This window comes from Pseudorasbora parva, chromosome 24 (genome assembly GCF_024679245.1).
Source record: "Pseudorasbora parva isolate DD20220531a chromosome 24, ASM2467924v1, whole genome shotgun sequence".
Lineage (NCBI taxonomy): Eukaryota > Metazoa > Chordata > Actinopteri > Cypriniformes > Gobionidae > Pseudorasbora > Pseudorasbora parva.
In genome coordinates, this window is record NC_090195.1 from 35,644,425 (window position 1) to 35,663,604 (window position 19,180).

Below are 19,180 nucleotides of genomic sequence, written 5' to 3' on the forward strand. Positions count from 1 at the left end.
TACAAGATTTCCTGGAGCATTTCAGGGTGCGTACACGGATCCTTGAGAGTCTGCACAATCGTGCTCACCTGCTGGCTTTGGTTGCCGTTCAGCCGTCCACCCAGTAGAAAACGTTCCGTATTGATTGTTGTTTTTTTGTTAAACTACCGTTAAGGTCCACTCTGTTAAATAAAATACCCCTACATTATTTTTGATACGAGCTGGTTTGTGTGCGTCTCTCCTTCATGTGGTGGTGTCCGACCGCCCGTAACAATGTTTTTAAGTCAAAATAAGAGCCCCTAATTCTGTACTTAATTGAGTTCTTTCATGTCTTGTTGTGCTTGAACAGACATATTCATACAGAATTATGTCAAAATGCCGTATTGGCGAGTATCCTAGTAAATATAGTCAGTTTAAGTGAATGAAAACATTTGAGAAAGTAATGCATGTGTATCAGAGTATTGGATCCGTGCATTCGCCCTTAAAGTGACAGTAGCCTAATAATTCTGCTGCCGTCTGCGTTTTTAATGTTAATCAAACTACAAAAGACAAAGAACAATCACTCACTGCTCTTGACTGGATAACTTTATTAAGAGTTAATCTATATTTAATTTATACAGTGTAGAATATGCAGTGTTATTTTACATTTGACTACTTTATTCAATTTCTGTATTTGAAAACTGCTGTCAGGACTATATGAAAAACCTGAAAAGCACAGTTTATTTCAGCTCTATCTTTGCTGTATTTGTGCTATTGATCATAATTTGATTATTTGTTCAGTCAAAAGGTCATATTTGGGTTTCAAGAACCAAAATATTGTCTCAGTCTGCATGTCTGTCGTATCAATGCATATTCTTGTGAATGTAAATCGGTCACCAGGTCTGATACGGTGTTATCAAACCAAACACACACGGCACCTCAGTATAATCGCGATTATTGAATCAATGGCTGGTATTTATGAGCGCAAGGTCTTTGTGTGTGACCTGCATGCAATAACTGAAGCAGAATAAAGGCGTCTCTGAGAGCTCAACACACACACACACACACACACACACACACACACACACACACACACACACACACACACACACACACACACACACACACACAGAGAGAGAGAGAGATATCTGCACTGATCCACTTCTCTCTCAGCACGCTTTATCTTTGACTTGTTAGTGTCTGTTATCTGTCTCCTCTTCAGCAGCGGAGCTTATGTGATCAATAAAGAAGCAATCTGCAAATAGTTCAGTGGATATCAGCCCTCAAAGTACAATTTGCGTGGACAGAGACAGTTCGCAAACGCTCGACTGATTCCGGGAACATCCACACCGTGTCTGGATACACTGGGGCAAATAAAGACACTTCCACATCAGTGCACTGGATGCAAACAGTTACCCAGCAAACAGAGAACGCTCGGACAAAGTTATGAACAAACGCTTTTCTAGAACATTAATGCATTTAGCAGAGGCTTTTAAAAAGCGTCAGAAACATTAATAAACATTAATTCAAAGTTCTGCCTCCTCATTTATAACCGTTGCGTATGCACAAAACATGCCCTGAAGAAGCGTAACCTGTGAAGAGGTGTGATTTAAATAAACTTGAGGGTAGAATTGCACACCTGAACACAAACTCTGAGCCATGCGTACGGACAATTTGGAGACAGAACAGTTTGGTGACACCGATGTTGATTTGAGGGACTGACGCAGATTAAGGAAATCCACTTATTGGGTCCTATCACACACACCTGGTGCAATGTGACGGGCCGGCAGGCAAATGTGCTCTGCTGGTCTCAGCCCAATGCAGTTCTCATGTTCACGTCACTTCACACACACACATGCACACGCACACACACAGCACCTAAACCTACCCATCACAGGAAACATTCTGCATTTTTACTTTCTCATAAAAACTCCTCCTGTGTGATTTATAAGCCTTTTGAAAAGTGGGGCCATGGGTAATGTCCTCATATTTCACCATCTCCTGTAATACCTGTGTCATACCCATGGCATTATACACATTTGAGTCCTCACGTCACACACACACACACACACACACACACTTAAATATTAAAAATAAAAAGATTAGGGGTGAGCGGGGCACAAAAAGTAACATACCGGCGAGATCATAGAAATATTTACATAGATGCCTCATTCGAGCAATCCGAGCAGGCACTAATGAGGAATATATATACACACACACACTCACCTAAAGGATTATTAGGAACACCTGTTCAATTTCTCATTAATGCAGTTATCTAATCAACCAATCACATGGCAGTTCTTCAGTGCATTTAGGGGTGTGGTCCTGGTCAAGACAATCTCCTGAACTCCAAACTGAATGTCAGAATGGGAAAGAAAGGTGATTTAAGCCGTTTTGAGCGTGGCATGGTTGTTGGTGCCAGACGAGCCGGTCTGAGTATTTCACAATCTGCTCAGTTACTGGGATTTACACACACAACCATTTCTAGGGTTTACAAAGAATGGTGTGAAGAGGGAAGAGCATCCAGTATGCAGCAGTCCTGTGGGAGAAAATGCCTTGTTGATGCTCGAGGTCAGAGGAGAATGGGCCGACTGATTCAAGCGGATAGAAGAGCAACTTTGACTGAAATAACCACTCGTTACAACCGAGGTATGCAGCAAAGCATTTGTGAAGCCACAACACACACAACCTTGAGGCGGATGGGCTACAACAGCAGAAGACCCCACCGGGTACCACTCATCTCCACTACAAATAGGAAAAAGAGGCGACAATTTGCACAAGCTCACCAAAAATGGACAGTTGAAGACTGGAAAAATGTTGCCTGGTCTGATGAGTCTCGATTTCTGTTGAGACATTCAGATGGTAGAGTCAGAATTTGGCGTAAACAGAATGAGAACATGGATCCATCATGCCTTGTTACCACTGTGCAGGCTGGTGGTGGTGGTGTAATGGTGTGGGGGATGTTTTCTTGGCACACTTTAGGCCCCTTAGTGCCAATTGGGCATCGTTTAAATGCCACGGCCTACCTGAGCATTGTTTCTGACCATGTCCATCCCTTTATGACCACCATGTCCCCATCCTCTGATGGCTACTTCCAGCTGGATAATGCACCATGTCACAAAGCTCGAATCATTTCAAAGTGGTTTCTTGAACATGACAATGAGTTGACTGAACTAAAATGGCCGCCACAGTCACCAGATCTCAACCCAATAGAGCATCTTTGGGATGTGGTGGAACGGGAGCTTCGTGCCCTGGATGTGCATCCCACAAATCTCCATCAACTGCAAGATGCTCTCCTATCAATATGGGCCGACATTTCTAAAGAATGCTTTCAGCAGCTTGTTGATCAATGCCAGGGAGAACTAAAGCAGTTCTGAAGGCGAAAGGGGGTCAAACACAGTATTAGTGTGTGCTCCTAATAATCCTTTAGGTGAGTGTATATATACAGCTCACAAGGAGAGCAACAAAAAAAGTTGGCCAGACTCTCAAGTGTCTCCCTGCAAAAAGAAATGCCATTAACACTACTTCAGAATATACTTAAAAATGATTACCACTTATATTGTCCCTTTAATGTTTTTTCGAACATAACCGAATTTTGGGTACTTTAACAAAACGTTCTTAGAACATACTTTTGTTAGTGCAATAGTTTGTCAGTTATTAGCAGAAGAATCCACAACTGAAGCTTCTAATCGTGACTTACGTAGTTGGCATGGAGGACGGTGAAGAACTCGGGGTGTGTGACGAACTTGACGGCGGGACACTGGAGCAGCAGTGAGACATTCTGAGCGCCTTCTCTTCTCTGATCTACACACATTACAGACACACACATTACAGTCACACACATCTACAGTCACCAGGACACACTGATCAACACAGCCTCAGTCGATGTGAGCCAAACGGAGGCGCGTTTATCATCACTTTGGCACACAATACATCCAATGATGACATCTTTCACGTTAAATGAATTATTTTCTCTCTCAAACATAAACACCAGCAAAACTCCTAAATGTACCTACAGGCAATTTACACATCTACATGCTTTTTACAAAACCAATTAACTACATTTCTACAGTAATTCCATTCTGAAATATTCTAAAAGATTTCATGCAGATGAAAGGGAATGGAATATTATATATATATATGAGTATATATAAGTAGCAGTTGCTACTTTTATATGTGTAAATACAATATACCACTATTTCACTCTTAGTAAATATCATCTACAGTTAAGAAAATATGCTATTTTGACTTAGTGCGAATAGCTGCTGTTTATAGGCGGTGCCTTGTTAAAAACTATACGCTTGAAAGAGTGTTTGTTGTTGTTGTACAACTGTAATATATAAACAGAACTTCTAATTAATAAATGAATGCATCTGAGTTGGAGCTCAGAATAGGACTTATTTTTAGTCTACGGGTTTCTACAAGCATCTCACCTTCTGGATCAATTATTATAAATGGAGATTAATTTATCTTTTAGTTGAAATAAAAACTCTATGCCACATGATCATTCCCAAGCGTCTGAAGAGGCTGACCTGCAGCTTGCGGTGTGGATTGGGTCTCTGTGCTCCTCTCAGGCCCATCTTCAGTGGCCATCGTCCTCTGGATGCTCTGATACCTGAAATAAAACAACACCAGCGCACCTGAGGACAACACTACAGGTGATATGATATGATATGAGATATAATGTTTGATATCATATATCATATCATATATCTCATATCATATCTCAAATATAATATCATATCATATATCATCATATCTCATATCATATCTCATATATAATATCATATATCATATCATATATCTCATATCATATCTCATATCATAATATCATATCATATATCATCATATATCATATCATATATCATATATCATCATATATCATCATATATCATATCATATCATATATCATCATATCTCATATCATATCTCATATATAATATCATATATCATATCATATCTCATATCATATCTCATATATAATATCATATCATATATCATCATATCTCATATCATATCTCATATATAATATCATATATCATATCATATATCTCATATCATATCTCATATCATAATATCATATCATATATCATCATATATCATATCATATATCATATATCATCATATATCATCATATATCATATCATATATCATCATATCTCATATCATATCTCATATATAATATCATATATCATATCATATCTCATATCATATCTCATATATAATATCATATCATATATCATCATATCTCATATCATATCTCATATATAATATCATATATCATATCATATCTCATATCATATCTCATATATAATATCATATATCATATCATATATCTCATATCATATATCATATCATATATCTCATATCATATATCATCATATCATATATCATCATATATCATATCATATCATATCCAATCATATCATATATCATGTCATATTTGATTACCACACAAGTCTGAAATGTTTCTGTTTTCAACACCAGCATACATTAAACACCGACATACACTCTGTCCACATTCTCAATACTCTTGATTTCTTACTAACTCAAAGACAAAGGAGTGTTTCAGTGAATACATTGGGGGTGGGAGTAAATAAGTTCTACTTCTTTCCATTCCCTTTCAAATGAGTATATATATATATGTTGTGCATAATTATTATGTGTAATGTGTGTGTTGCACCAAAAATACCTTCGTAATGTTCTTTCCCTTTATCAGTCCATTGGTTTTGAGTCTGTCTGCTTGTTTTCTTTTTGATAATTGTCCTTTATTTGTTTAATATTGTCTTGAAAACATATTAATCAAAAACTAAATGGAAGAAGATTACTATTATTTTTTGAGCATATTGATAACAAAACAATCATAGCTTATTTTTTAATGCACTGTAAAAATAAATTCAGGTCTCCAATTGCAAATGTTCTAGTGACTGATTAGTAGTCATTTAATTGTTTCAGTTGGCCAAATTGAATTTCTGTGAATAAAAATGTATCAAATTCACATAAATTAAATTTGGCCAACTGAAAAAATTAAATGACTACTGATCAGTCACTAGAACATCTTCAATTTCAGTGTGATTATTAAAGCTTCTGCTTTTATAAATCTCAAAGATGCATGAAAAAGTTACTTATAAACAACAACGTCCAAAGTTTGGGGTCAGTATTAAAAAAATAATAAATGTTTTTAGTCTCTTCTGCTTCTATTAGATCATAACTCCAGTAAAGCAGTGTAATATTCCTCCAGTGTAAATCATCTGTTCTCTGTGTGAATATATAGTAAAGTGTGATTTATTCCTGTAATTTATCATCATTACTCCAGTCTTCAGTGTCACTGATCCTTCACTAATCATTCTCAGATGAGGAGCAACACACATTTAGGACGATTATCAGTTTTAATGTCTATACTTTCAATTTAATGCATCCTTGATGATTAAAAGTATTATTTGAATCTTGAAGCCGTTTCCTGCTGTTAGGCACCGTGTGTCCTCTAGGTGGCAGCTTCGCCTCAGACATGCTTTTAGATGGCGCTGTTTTTGCTCCATTCACTCTGATCTAGTCAATTAACAACACAATATTTAGGACATATTCTCCCAGCTTCAAGAGTCGCCATCTTTTATTTCAATCTTTTTTATTGGTATTTAACAAGACATAGTTATACATTCAATGAAAAATAAGAGATCACAAATTGTCTCATTATAAACCCCTTTTAGAACCCTCCCACCCCGAATTATACATGCAATATAAAAGCAAAAAAAAAATAATAATAAAAAAAATAAAAAATAAAATAAAAAACAAACAAACAAAAAAACATGCGTAATAGACATAAATAGCGATATGAAAATAAACAATCCTCTCTCTAGTATCTGTCTTTCCTCTTTCCAATAGAAGTCAGTTATTGTGTATTGGCGCTAGTATCCGGAGAACAGAGTGAACCTTTTATGTGGTCTAAAACAGGTTCCCAAGTCTTATGAAAAGTTTTGAGAGATCCTGAAAGCAAAAATCTTAGCTTCTCAAGCCTTATACAGTTAAAGATTTCTTGAATCCACCTATCATGCGATGGAGGGGTGGCATGTTTCCATTTAAGAAGAATGGCTCGTCTGGCTAAAATAGTAGTGAAGGCGATAACCTGGCGAGATGAGAGAGTCAAGTCGGGTCTCAAGGAGATGCCAAAAAGAGCAGTCAAGGGGTTTGGGTCCAAATCTATGTTAAGAGCATTATTAAGCGTGTCAAAGACATTGGACCAGAAGTCTGTCAACTGAGGACAGCTCCAGAACATGTGAATGTGGTTGGCAGGAGACTGCTTGCAACGATTGCAAGCATCACTCCTGTCTGGAAAATATTTTTGCCAGCTTGGCATTAGTTAGATGAGCCCGGTGCAGCACTTTGCACTGTAATAGGCCATGTCTGGCACATATAGAAGAGGAATGAACTAACTTTAAAATGTTGAACCACTGATCATCTGTGATAGAGATACCTAGGTCATTCTCCCACGATTCTCTCAGAGAAACAGTGGGGTCCACATTAAGTGAACTTATTAAGTTGTAAATAACTGAAATTAGATGCTTCTGGCCTGCTCTTAGAGCGAGAAAATTATCAAGAGGGCATTCAGGAGGACGGTTGGGAAAGTGGGGAAACAACTTCTGAACAAAGTGTCTAATCTGAAAGAACCGAAACAAATGACTATTGGGCAGACTGTATTTAGCAGACAAAAATAAAAAGGATGCAAACCGCCCATCATCATACAAGTCATTGAGCTCGACAAGTCCATTTACTGACCAAATTCGGAAAGCGGGATCAGAGCAAGATGGGGAGAAGAAAAGAGTCGCCATCTTTATTACAGCTTAAAGGGTTAGTTCACCCAGAAGTGTAAATTGTGTCATTAATTCCTCCTGTGGTTGGCCAGCCGTCAGACCTCCGTTCATCTTCACACACAGGTGAAGATATTAGTGTTGAAATCCGATGGCTCAGAAAGGCCTTCATTAGCCGCGTTTCCATTACAGATTTAGGAAAAACTTTTGCAATATTTCTTAAAGCTACACTGTGTAACACTTAGTTCATTCAAAAATATATGTGCTCATTAATGTATATTTACTTCTTTCAAGTAATAAAGTATTCTCGTAAGTTTATAATATGCCATTGAAAACACATACGGGTGAGGGGTTCCAGCCTGGTCTCATCCTTAATACGTAGGTATTAATACGTTACTTTCAAAGAGACTAAACGTACGTCTTAGTACGTTTGGAGAAGTGCTAAAATGTAAAATATAGACGTATTTGCAACATTTAAACGTAGTATTATTACTTTTTTACAGCTATAAAACGTAAAATATTTACGAATCCATCATGAAATCTTTTTTTTTAAGAATACAAAACTTTATTCTGGTAAAAACATTTTTTTTTTTTTTGTTATATCATAAAGATATCTATATAATTTCCCTTTGACCATTTTATTGATTAATCTACGATCCCTAAACACTACCCCAAACCTAAACCTACCAATTTTATACAGAATATAAAGAAAATAAAAGGTAAAACGTTGGAAAATGACGATTTTGATAACAATATAGCATTAAAAAAAATATTTTGAACGGCTAATCCTACACTTACCCCTAAACCTACCCATTAGCATTTATTAAAACAACGTACTGTTATAAATCAAAGCATAACAGACAGACCAGTGTAATCACAATCATTTATTTATTGCAAAAAATGTCAAAAGCGGTACCAAAAGTAGTTCAAATGAAGATGTGTTGCAGTCGCAGTCCTCTCTGGTGGTATATAACGTTAATAGTTTTGTATGAGGTACAGAGCAGAATGTTAGCTATTAATCAATGAAAATATTAATCCGGCTTCTCTCCGTGAAGTTGCGCGTTTCCCATTTCAAATACAAATCGACTGAAACATGACATGTCAAAATCTGTGACGAAGCAGGCGAGAGCCAATGAGCGTTCGATGCCACTGCCGTAAATCATGTTGTAACGCTTCATGAGGGCGCGTTTTTTAAATTTGAATTTACGAGCGCGAGAATTGATGTTTGCCGTCGCGCTACTGAGAGGAGAATGGAGATGAAGATCACCGGGCTCAATTTTAGATTTGTTTCTCGCAAACATATGGATTCTAACGATTTGGATTACAGCAAACGAATAAAGTGTTGCGTTTTGTGAATTGATGTTGTGTTTTGGTGTATATTGTAATCGCCAGTTGCTGAATAGGAGAAAATGCCTTTTTATGTCTCACAGCAAACAACAAGCTAAATACTACAAAATGGTTGGCAAGAATGTTATTCATCTGACGGTTTTAAAATTCAGTCTTCTTTTAACATTATCTAGTCACCCGAAATGAGTTTGTAGTGATGTCACGAGAGCAAAATGTTATTTTATATTTCTGTTATTATATATTAGGTTGATTAACTTAGTAAAATGCATTTAATAAATGTGACTGAAAACATGTATTGATGTGACTATTGGATATAAAATAAACAATATTAATGCCACGATTTATGGGAGCCGGTGGCTGCTTACACGTTAACAGATACGTCGATAAATTACATTTTAGTGCTGTTAATACGTCAATATTGTACATTTTAGTGCTGTTAATAAGTCAGTATTGTACGTTTTATTGTGTGTAAAAACGTTAGTAAATGTACGTGTAGTAGAATCACACTTTACGTAAAAATACTCACGTATTTTCATGAGATCACGTTGGGGGTTCGGATGCCGGTCGCCATGTTGCTCCTCCATCTTGAAAGTACAGTAGCCAAAGAGGGACATACCCGTAAATTCAAGCTTCGCCTTTGGCGTTTTAACACTCGATGGCACCGTGTCGAATGTGAAGAGGGGGATTGCCGTGTTAATCTTGGACTAAATCAGCCACCGTAGGAGTTAAAGCGAAATCAGAATTGAGAGGAACAGAAACTAATATTCTCTGGATGGTCATAAACCTTTACACCGCTAGATGGGGGAAATATCACACACATTTCATTTTTGGGTGAACTAACCCTTTAATGGCAAGGAAAGCCCCTTAGGGTTACTTAAGCGGCACGGATATGAGTTGTATGTGTGTGTGTGTGTGTGTGTGTCAGATTTGCTTCAAGGTCTTCATGATAATGGGACATTTCTGTGTTTATAATCCAGTATTCCTCTAATTATACTGTCTTTTATGAGTTTAATAAAGAACTCTGTCTCATCTTCTCTCCAAACAATCCGTCACTTTTACGCGCGCCAGGTTGACGCATATAGAGAAGAGCGAAATGTTTGAATTTGCTTGGTAACTCAATTTTTATTTTTTTACCACTTTCGTTATTTTGGCAAAAAAATTGTTGGAAATAAGAACTGAATTTAGAAATGCTTTTGAAAAGAAAAATCTACCATTTAATGACAAAAATAATTTTTTGAAATGAAGACAGCGTTTGGAGTGAGTGCATGCAAAATAATTAGTTCCCTGAGTCCACAAATAAAAGTAGACAGTTTATAGTTTATAATTATGCCTTGAACGTCACCGCACCAGGTGACCTGTAAATGCGGAAAAACCGTCTCCATTGCAGTTTTGCTAAAATGTCGTTTTTCGAATTCCCTGAAAAACCACCTCATGAGAGCGTAAAAACTTTTTTGAGTTTTTGCGAAATTGCTGCGTTTCCATTGGGCATATTTTCAATCCGCAATTTTAATTCTCGCAATTTTAAAGGTAATGGAAACGCGGCTATTGACACCAATGTAATTTCCTCTCTCAAGACCCATAAAGGCACTAAAGACGTCGTTACAAAGCCCATCTCACTACAGCGGCTCTACAATCATTTATGAAGAGGCCAGAATAGAGTTAGTGCGCAAAAACACTAAATAACGACTTATATAGTGATGGCCGATTTCAGAACAAAGCTTCGAACCGTTATGAGTCAGTGAATCGATTCATGATTCGGATCGCCAGAGTCACATGATTTCAGCAGCTTGACTCGCGATCCGAATCATGAATCGATTCACCGATTCATAACGGTTCGAAGCTTTGTTTTGAAATCGGCCATCACTATATAAGTCACTTTTGTCTGGCTATGGCAGACGTGTAATTCAATCTATTGTAAGTCGATGTATCATCACAAGAGTCTTGAAAATATATTATCAAGGTTGAAAATGTACCTACACTGTAAAAAAAAAAGGCAAATTTTGAACTTTTGCAGTACAATCGACTTGGATGTTTAATTTATTTCAACTTAAATGATGTTAAACTGACTTTTAAAAAATGAGTTACACCTTGTATAAGTAATAAAAACAAGTTTACCATTTCTTAACTTATTTTGATGAGATAAAACAATGTAAAAACATATGTTGTCATAACTTATTGAACATATAATTTTTTACAGTGAAGTGCTGCTTTCACGAGTTCACACTTGTATATAATTTATAGAGAGTAAATTTAAATGCGTATTTGGCGTGCTGTCCGGGGGGAGGGCTTCGAGCTCTGAACCCAGAGTACCCCCTCGTATGCAAGTAGTGATTTAAAACTAAAAAGAGCCAAATGTGGAGAAGGGGTGGTGGAGGGATGCTGATGAACTGTCAACAAAATGGAGGTAAGACAGCTGCATATATTGTAACAGACTCAGGTCTGTTACCATGTTCACACCACCTTAAAACCCTCTAGTGCTCCTCGTTTACGGGTTACATTGGTTGTCTTCCCGGTCATAAGTGACCGGACACCTAAAAATTAAACTTCCTCCACCCCAGTAAAACCAATGCAATTTATTTTTCTTCAATAATATTTTTTCTTTTTAATTTTGTATTTTGAGATGATTTGATGGTATTTTTTAATATTTATGCAATAATTATTGTCTATTTTTGCCATTTAAAATTATAATTTTTTAAAAAAAAAAATTATTTTATTTAATTTTTTTTTTAATTGCAGTATTTTAGGTTAAAATAGAGACTAGGCCTTCAATAGGCCTTTTATTGAAGGCAGATTAGCGCCCTCTTTTGGAATTATTTAAGAAATTATGCAACCATGGGTGTAATCCACTAGAGGTCTCTATGGAGGGGCTTGTGAATTCCCAAGTTCACTTTTCAACACATTTAATAATTTTTTTTAGCTGGATTTGAATAAATATATAAAAATAATCTAATACTATTTTTATATTAGTACTTTTTTTTAGAAATGGTGATTTTTTTTCTGTGAATTTGTGTTTTTGCAGATTTCCCATTCATTTCCTATGGCAAGTGGGAGTATTTTTTTTACAACCAATTAGCATGCTCGAATCATGCCCTCAATTTTTTTGTGTGTTTACATACCTAATGTTAGAAAAGTCACCAAGTTTCATGTCATTCTGACGAAGATGTGATTTTTAAAAATTCAAAATGTGGTTCATAGGTTCAGTTTTTCATGGGTGTGTGTGTGTATAAGTGTGCGTGTGTGCGTGTGTATGTGAGTGGATGTGTCAATATCACACTCCTGATGTTTTAGAGTGTCATCCCTATACTGCTGTGTACTTTTTTTCAGCATTGTGGCCGATTTGTAGATTGTACACACAAATATTCAGAGAATTTTTGTATTTTTGCCGATTTCCCATTCATTTCCTATGGTCGGTTATTTATGACCGAAGACAATGAACGTTACTTTTTTTTTAATGACCAATTAGCATGCTCGAATCATGACCTCAATTTTTTTGTGTGTTTACATACCTAATGCTAAAAAAGTCACCAAGTTTCATATCATTCTGATGAAGCTGGGATTTTTAAAATTTTAAAACAGAAAATTTTTCGGTCAGAAATGACCGAAGAGCACCAGAGGGTTAAGTACTACTACTACCCACCACTAGAGGCGCTAGGGTGCTTTAGAGAGGTGGCATATACCCAGGTGGGTAGTAGAGTTAGGAAGATTTGTTGGACAGAGGAAGCATGGCTTACCTACTGTGTTGCCACAAACTGCTTTGAGTCCTGATTGGGAAACTTAGGTTTTATGCTCAGTCAAAGTAAGGAGTATTTTCTTTTTCTTTATTTATTCTTCATGTTTTTCGGGGTGGATTTTGTTGTATAGATATATAATCATTGCACATGCTTTGTTTTGGGTTTTTTGAGATGGCTTGCTAATTGGTTTCACTACTAATGTTTAGTTTATGTTTTCTGTTGTAGAAGGACTCTTTGTTGCTACTAGCATTTCCTAGATTGCTGGGATTACCAGTTATTATCTGTGCAAGTTCTCTGCCCTGTCGATCTCTTGGATCTTAAGCACAAAGTACTGTAAGGGATACCGGCACGTCTCCCATCATCTACGAGACAGTCTTTTGGGACGTGTGGACTTTTTGCGTCAAGTTCATCCTGAACAATGTTGAGCCCATCTTAGGCGGGTTTGTTTCTCAACCATAACTTGCAAAGACTGGTATTTACGTGATTACATTTACAGTTGTTCTTGCTGGTATGGTCATTGTGTATTTTGATTTCAGTAGGTGTTGAGGGTGAATTGTAAATGTAATTTGTTTGGTTTTCTTTTTTGGTTGTATGGATGATTAGATAAAGTGTCAAGAGCACATGTTTATTCTAATTGTTTTGAGTGATTTATACCTGGTTTCAATTGTGTTGATAAAAAATAAGTTGGTGGTTCCTTCCCTAAAAATCAGACTTATAGCAGTCTTAAACTTAAAGTAGTTAAGACAGTTATGATATATACGCCTCTTCTGTTGATTAGCTGAGTACTCTCCACCTGTGTCAATTACCTGAACGAGCTCCTCCCGAACCATGTTTAATAAAAGCATCATTTAAAGTCTGCAATCATGGACTGATGAATAAATATCCGTCCTATGGCAGGATAATGCGGTGAATGTGAGTAAGAGCCGATGTTCTGACCTGCGGTTGAGCTGCTCCATCTGGTGCGTGGAGCCGGAGCGTTTGGCCGCATGGATCGGCCTCTGCCATGTGGTGCTGCGGTTCACATGATCAACGTAAAAAACACGGCCGTGGCTGTCGATCCTGGCCTCCCAGTCTGAACCCGTCAGAAACACACACATAAGAACCATATAAACACACACATAAAAGAACCATATAAACACACACACACATAAGAATCATATAAACACACACACACATAAGAACCATATAAACACACACACACATAAGAACCATATAAACACACACACACACATAAGAATCATATAAACACACACACACATAAGAACCATATAAACACACACACATAAGAACCATATAAACACACACACACACATAAGAATCATATAAACACACACACACATAAGAACCATATAAACACACACACATAAGAACCATATAAACACACTGTATTTTCTGGACTATAAGTCACACTATTTTTCATGGTTTGGCTGGTCCTGCGACTTATAGTCAGTTGCGACTTGCATATCAAATTTAATTCATACTGACTGACAAGAATTAACATTTGGCTACATCTACAGCCGCGAGAGGGCGCTCTATGCTGCTCCTGTAGCCTAGCCCTGAAATAACTGAAGGCCCCCTGAAGTGCCTTGAAATGCGCCGCATTATTCAATGTGTTGACGTAATTTCCCCTGAAACGGCTCCAGCTGTTAGCAGCTCCTCCGCTTTTTTGAAACAGCCAAGAGCGTTTTGTTAATATACAGTTTGACTAGAGCGGACCTTTCTGTTTGGTAAAGCCAGTTCCATATATCGAGGGAACTTCGCACTGCGTCGGAACGACGAATTTAGGGATGCTCCCTAAGCATCAGCGCATCTGAATTATAAATGAAACTAGTCCAATCCTGACTGGTGCTGCGTCATGTCGTAGATGTGACGGCATACCCGGAAGCTATAAAGGGGAGCCCGGCGCATAGTAGCGTCAATTATCGCGATGAAGCAAGCGCTCTCAGGCGATACGCGATGTGGCGACGAGACGAGGGAACTTCGCACTGCGGGAACGAGTACCCACTGGACCACACCAAGGGTACGCCTGCCCTATTGTGAAGCTGAAGACCAGGCACAATTAGGGCGTCGCAGGGAGGTGTAGGCTGTAAAAGCTTATAAAAGTGTGCTGAGTGGCCCAACCGGCCACTTTAGAGATGTCCTGCATAGGGACTCCGGAGAGAAGGGCCACCGAGGAGGCCATGCCCCTGTTGGAATGGGCCCTCATGGCTATAGGGGAAGGCAGATTGCGCACCTGATATGCCAAGGCTATACCCTGCACAATCCAATTACTAATAGTAGGGGTAGATGCAGGCAATCCTTTCTTGGGTGAGCCAAAATACACTAACTGGTCTGATTTTCTCCACTGAGCTGATCTTTCAAAATATATCCTCAGGGCCCTAACCGGCACAAGAGAAATAGTCTCCCTTCTTCCGCTGTCACAAGAGGCGGGGAATGAAATGCCTGAAGAACCAAGGACCTGACCACATTAGAGGGCACCTTGGGCACATAGCCTGGCCTAGGGTGCAAGATGGCCTTAACACCACTGGAGGCAAACTCCAGGCAAGTTGGTGTAACTGCCGAGGCCTGGAGATCCCCAACTCTCCTCAGAGAGGTGATAAATGCCACTTTTAGGGTTAGGTTCTTAGGTTCAACCGATTCCAGTGGCTCGAAGGGGGCCTCAGCCAAACCTTCGAGTACCACTGCCAGATCCCATGTAGGAACTCTGGTATGGGCTACAGGCCTCATCCTCCGAGCCCCACGGAGGAAACGTACAACCAATTAGTGCCTACCCAAAGGCCCATCACTCAATGGAGCATGGAAAGCTCCAATAGCAGCCACGTACACCTTGATTGTGGACGGGGTAAGCCCTGCAGAGAAACAGTCTTGGAGGAACTCCAGCACTGAAGCCACTGGGCAGTTAACTGTGTCAAGCTCACGCTCTCTACACCAAGTAGCGAAAACATTCCACTTGAGGCTGTACAATCTCCTCGTAGACGGAGCCCTGGAACTAAGTAGGGTCTCTATAACATCTGCTGAAAGTCCAGCCTCCTGGTACCTGGCCCCCTCAGGGACCAGACCTAAAGGTTCCATATTTCTGGGCGGGGGTGAAATATTGCAGCCCCCATCTGCGATAGGAGGCCCCTCCTCAGAGGGACCTGCCATGGGGGACCCACCAGCAGAGCTGGCACGGGCCCCTCTCCTTGATGACGTGGAGAGACAAATCCGCAGCCTTCCTGAGCTCAATGATGTCCTCTGGTGAGGGCCTGGTAGCCCTGCAGAATAGACATAGACAGTCTGCGCAAGGAACAACAGCCCGACCCGCCGCCATATATGCCCTGCCCACCAAAGCTGATGTATCTCGGCAGGGTTTGGTGGGCAGTACCGGGGCTTTCAGGGACGATGCCGATCCAGGTGAAAGATAGCTCGCGAGAGCATCTTCCACCCGCGGCATCGTCCCATAGCCGGCCTCACACGCCCCTAGTACATTAGCATAATCCAGTACAGGGGGTTTGGAAATGAGTATGGCCTATTCCAAGACTTGCACAACTCATTGCCTGAAGCGGGCTTCCACACGGGGAGGGAGAACCTCTGAACTGTCAGAGGAAGTTTGAGAAAGTGCCTTGGCAGTCTCAATCTCCACTGACATATCCAGTTGTGAGCCCCATGATCTGCGATACCTCGGCGGCCGTGGGCCCAGAACCACGGGGCTCACGTGGTTGGCCGGCCTCGTCAAAGAACGCCAACCTCAAGCGAAGCACCTTGAGCTTCAGCCGCTCACAATGACTGCAGGCGGCTCCCTCGAGAGCCGCCTGAGCATGCTGAACGCCCAGGCACTGCACACATAGAGAGTGTGTGTGTCTGCTCCCGAAATGAAGCGGGGATACAGGTGCACACACCTTTTAAACTCAGTCGCCATATTACTTTTTTTAAATATATATTTTCTTATATATATCAGGCAAACAACAATAAATAGACAGACAATTCACACAGAGCGCTATGCTGAAGAGCGATAATTGACGCTACTATGCGCCGGTCTCCCCTTTATAGCTTCCAGGTATGCCGTCACATCTACTTCATAACGCAGCACCAATCAGGATTGGACTAGTTTCATTCATACTTCAGATGCGCTGATGCTTAGGGAGTATCCCCAAATTTGTTGTTCCAACACACACACACACACACACACACACACACACACACACACACACACACACACACACAGGTTTGTTTCACTATATTAGTGAGGACATTACATCGACTTCCATTGATTTTATATCAGGTTAATGATACTTTCTATCCCCTAACCCCTATCCCTAACCCTACCCATCACAGAAACATGTGCAAAACAACAGATTTAAATAAAAACATGTTTTGGCCGATTTATAAGCCTTTCTAACTTAGTGAGGACCAGTCCAATGTCCTCACTAGTGAGTCATTTTCATATTTTACTATATAAGTGAGGAGATTTGTGTCCTCACAAGTTTTGCCAAACAAGGCCACACACACACACACTCACACTCACACTCACACTCACACTCACACTCACACTCACACTCACACACACACACACACACACACACACACACACACACACACACACACACACACACACACACACACACACACACACACACACTCACACACACACACTCATTTGTGTGTTGTACGTTCATACATAAGATCTCATTATATTGGTCTCAGTAGAGCGCTCCGCGAGGAACAGGATCTGTCTATATTGGACTGACAGGATTTGTTTAAGTGTCTCAGGTCCATTTGGTGCTTTAGTTTTCCTCCACATCCAAGCAATTTAACCATGATTTGAGAATGATTGGGCTCTACACTATCTTACTTTGAACGTTAAAGCATCTTATCTGACTTGCTTTGAACAAACTCATACACACTCAGCCTCGTCGCAGCCGATCACTATGGCAACTGTGAAGAAAGCCCTGGAGAGACCGATCCGACGGCACTTATCTCGCGAGACACAAGCTCATTTATGTCAATTGTGCTTAATGCTGCCTTCACGTTCTATCTGAATTATCGTAAATACGATTTTCAAGTAAAAATTGCACATGAATTCCCTCTGGTGTCGTGTTTACCACTGGGAAGTTCGGAAATAATTTTGATACCCAAGTTCCCGAGATGGCCGTGGCATAACCCTTCAAAATGGCGGATGGGAGACGGATTTCTGCTGTGGCAGGAGTTTTATTGGTTTTTTTCCCACAACAATTTCATTGTCTTGTCTTGTCGTTAAAGTAGTACATATATACATAAATTAATAATCAGTTGAAGCATATTGTGTATTTTAAACACATCGAAAATCACATCTAGTCGACCATCATTCCAGAATAGTGAGCAAGCTGACTATCTAGATAGTGTGGTGAAGTAGCTATACAATAGGATCATGAATGGCTGAAATCTATTGCCATTTTAGTCTTTAGCAGCCTTTATTGTCTTCATTATGCCTTTAGTGTGAATGTGATTATAAACGATATGCTTTCGTGTTGTGCTGCTGTGTTTGCCAGTGAGTCTATGATTTTCTGGGAAATTACTGAAATGGTTATAGTGTTTAAATAACATTTTCCAAAGACGCACAAAAGTATGAACCTGGCGTCCTCTATTCTCTCTGACAACAAAGCACCTGAACACAACAAGCTCGTAATCACGACTTCCAAAGTGGGAAGTGGGAAACTTCTGATAGCACGTGAAGGCAGAATAAGTTCTCTGCAAATCCCTCTCGAGCGGCGCTTTACACAGACACAGAACTACAGATCAATTCGGCGTGTTCTGTTCGTTTATGAAGCTTGGCCTGCTCATTTTCCTAAACAAGCATGTGATATTGCGTATTAAACACCAAGACATATTCAAGCATGTTTTCATTTACCCAAATACTAACTACACTGAAGAAAATGCTCTTCTTACTCAGTAATTTTGTCTTGTTTCTAGTCTAAATATCTAAAAAGCCTTAAATCAAGATGCATTTACTTTAAAGGTAAAATGTCATAAGATATTTGTTCTTGTTTTGTTGAAAATCAAATCAAAATGAAGTGAGTTTTTGCTTAAAACTGTGAAAATGATCTGCCAGTGGGGGGAGAAAAAATAATCTTATTTCTGATTGGGATGGAAACAAGAAGGCCTGCAGATGCTTCTACACACATTAGTGAAAGAATGGGTCGCTCTCAGGAGCTCAGTGAACTCAAGCGTGGGGCCGTGATAGGCTGCCACCTGTGCAATAAGTCCATTCCTGACATTTCCTCACTACTAAATATTCCACGCTCAACTGTTAGTGGGATTAGAACAAAGTGGAAGCCATTGGGAACAACAGCAACTCAGCCATGAAGTGTTAAATCCCAGAGC

At 39.4% G+C, this 19,180-nt stretch overlaps 1 protein-coding gene across 3 annotated transcripts in view; it reads right to left on the reverse strand.

Moving 5' to 3' along the window:
- LOC137064223 (E3 ubiquitin-protein ligase HECW1) overlaps positions 1 to 19,180 on the reverse strand; it is a 121,621-nt gene that overhangs the window by 31,249 nt on the left and 71,192 nt on the right. For all 3 annotated transcript variants that reach the window (XM_067435586.1, XM_067435584.1, XM_067435585.1), the window contains 3 exons: positions 13,778 to 13,913; positions 4,491 to 4,573; positions 3,659 to 3,762 (listed from right to left, as the gene is read on the reverse strand). In XM_067435586.1, coding sequence (XP_067291687.1) covers positions 3,659 to 3,762; positions 4,491 to 4,573; positions 13,778 to 13,913 — 323 coding nt within the window. The remainder of the gene's footprint in view (positions 1 to 3,658; positions 3,763 to 4,490; positions 4,574 to 13,777; positions 13,914 to 19,180) is intronic.